The following is a 2727-nucleotide window of genomic DNA, read 5'->3' on the forward strand; positions in this document are numbered from 1 at the left end:
AAAGCGGGTGTTTCAACCGATTCAGAAAAGATTTCGGCTATCCAAAAGTGGCCTAGACCACTATCCCAAACAGCCATACGCGGATTTTTAGGCCTCACCAGGTACTACTGACGGTTCGTGAAACATTATGCACACCTTGCCAGCCCCCTTACAGATTTGCTACAAGCAAATAGGAAGTTTTTATGGACTGATGAGGCACGACAAGGATTTGAAAAACTGAAGCAGGCCATGATTTCACTCCCTATATTGACCTTACCTAATTTTTCCTTGGTTTTTGATGTTACTACAGATGCTTCGAACTATGGAGTTGGAGCCGTTTTATCCCAGCAGGATAAACCCATAGCCTTCTTTAGTAAAAAGCTAAATTCCAAAATAAAGGCAGCTTCAACCTATATTCATGAGTTGTTTGCTATTACGGAAGCAATCAAGCGATGGAGACACTACCTATTGGGTCAACGGTTCTGTGTTTTTACGGATCATCACAGCTTGCGCCACCTTTTAACACAAGTTATTCATACACTAGAACACCACAAACGGGCTAGCAAACTCCTAGGTTATGATTTTGAGGTTTACTATAAACCCGGGAAGGAAAATAAGGTGGCTGATGCCTTGAGTCGGATAGAAGAGCCACAAATTCTCACATTGTCGGTTCCATATTTTCCCTGGTTACATGAAATAAGAGACCACTATACTTCCAATGAAGATGGCTGCAATTTCATAAGGCGCATATCAGATTGTCCTGAGCAACATTCATCGCTAAGGGTGCACGATGGGTTGGTATACCAAAATGATAAGCTTCTTATACCTAACCTCCCATCTTTACGCATGAAGTTGTTACAAATGTTCCATTCCAGAACCTTGGGGGGTCATTCGGGTATCACATGCACTATAAAGAGAATTAATGCTTCTTTTGCATGGTCTAATCTTAGACAAGAAGTCACTTCTTTTTATTAAAGATTGCATGGTGTGCCAACAAATAAAGTACTCCACACAAAAACCATATGGCCTACTTCAGCCCTTACCAATTTCGAATCAAGTTTGGGAAGAGATATCAATGGATTTTTATCACTAATTTACCCCCATTTAATGGCAAAACAGCCATTTGGGTAATTGTCGATCGCTTATCTAAGTTTGCCCATTTTATTGCTCTACCATCACATTACACAACCCACTCATTAGCAAAAATCTTCATTGAACAAGTTTATAAGCTCCATGTCCTTTCAGACAGAGATCCAATTTTTCTTAGTAAGTTTGGACGGAATTGTTTCACTCCATGGGTACAACACTCTTACACTCTAGCGTATACCATCCACAAACGGATGGCCAGACAGAGGTTGTTAATAGAACATTGGAAGGTTATTTACGTTTTTTTACGTGTGATGAACCCCACTATTGGGCAAACTATCTATACCTCGTCGAATTCTGGTACAACACCACTCATCATAGTGCTATAGATATGACGCCTTTCCAAGCGCTTTATGGTCGGCCACCACCATCCTTACCAAGCTATACCATGCATGGTTCTCATTCAACGTCTCTTGATGACATGCACCTTGGTTGAACATGATAGGGTGTTGGGTCTTGTTAAATTGACTCTCTAGAAAACGCGTCAAAGGATGACGGAACAAGCCAACAAGCATCGCCGAGACAAAGAATTTGATGTGGGTGATTTTGTCTTGCTCCGCCTTCAACAATACCGACAAAAATCTGTCGCCAACATGGGCATTGAGAAACTAAGCCGCCGTTACGATGGCCCTTTCAAAATACTTGAACGAATCGGCAAAGTTGCGTATCGTTTGGAGCTTCCTGCTGGTGCCTGTATCCACCTATTATTCCATGTTTCTCTAATCCGAGGTTGTTACAGAGAAGGCAACCGAGACTTTATTCCATTGCCACCAGACCTACAATCCCAGGCGCAAGCGGAGACAACCGCCAGCCTTGAGGACAAGGCCGTTTCTAAAGAGCGGGCTCCTGATACGTTCCATGCCTGAAGGCCCGATCCGCTCATCGAAGAACCCGTGCAGTTAAGGCCCAAACGAGTTGTCAAAGTGCCAGCTAAGTTTCTTGATTAAAGGAAAAGTAAATTGGTTACGTGATTGAATGAGAAGATATTTTATTTTTGGCAATCTTTGTTTATGGTTTGTAGTTCATTGTTAAGTTTATTTCTTTTAACTTTTATAATTTTTGAAGATTTACACATCTTCATGAACCCTTGTATTTAAAGTTCCGTTGGTGTGTTTGAGAAGTTATGCAATTGAAATTCTGAGTTTTTCTTTCCTCTCTTCTAATCTTAATCTTTTCTTCTTGGAGATCACGGTTCGTCTCGAATAGAACCGTATCAGTTTGTAATTGAATAATGACGCTGTTAATTAAGAAATGAAAATTTTAGATGGTTCATTGATTAAGAATAAGATGGTTAACTGTTTTCAAAAGAAAAATAAAAAAGCTGCTTATATATCATAAATATTATTTTTGAAAAAGCTTACGACTTGTTATGTTGGAATTACTTGAGAAAATGATGATGTTTATTGGTTTTGGTAGCAACTAGATTAATTGGATAGCATGCTTAAATTCATGCAGGTCGTTGGTTCTAGTGAATGGGAGCCCAACACATGAATTTCAAACCTATAGAAGTCTTCGTCAAGGTGATTCGCTTTTCCCATTCATATTTATTCTGGCTATGGAGGGTTTTCATGTGATATTGGAAGATATAGTACAACGGTATAA

The 2727-nt window shown here is 39.8% G+C and overlaps 1 protein-coding gene across 1 annotated transcript; it reads left to right on the forward strand.

Moving 5' to 3' along the window:
- The first annotated feature begins 1616 nt into the window (after nucleotides 1-1616).
- On the forward strand, nucleotides 1617-1991 carry LOC143635384 (uncharacterized). The gene has a single exon (XM_077103235.1). The coding sequence runs from the start codon at nucleotides 1617-1619 to the stop codon at nucleotides 1989-1991; it is 375 nt and encodes a 124-aa protein (XP_076959350.1).
- The last annotated feature ends 736 nt before the right edge of the window (nucleotides 1992-2727 follow it).

Source organism: Bidens hawaiensis, unplaced genomic scaffold (genome assembly GCF_021521415.1).
Source record: "Bidens hawaiensis isolate Kalapana, Puna unplaced genomic scaffold, B.hawaiensis_p1.1 tig00007457_1, whole genome shotgun sequence".
Taxonomy (NCBI): domain Eukaryota; kingdom Viridiplantae; phylum Streptophyta; class Magnoliopsida; order Asterales; family Asteraceae; genus Bidens; species Bidens hawaiensis.

Excerpts from the sequence above, each read along its gene's own strand:
- LOC143635384 (XM_077103235.1), top strand. The coding sequence starts at position 1,617 with ATGACGGAACAAGCCAACAAGCATCGCCGAGACAAAGAATTTGATGTG.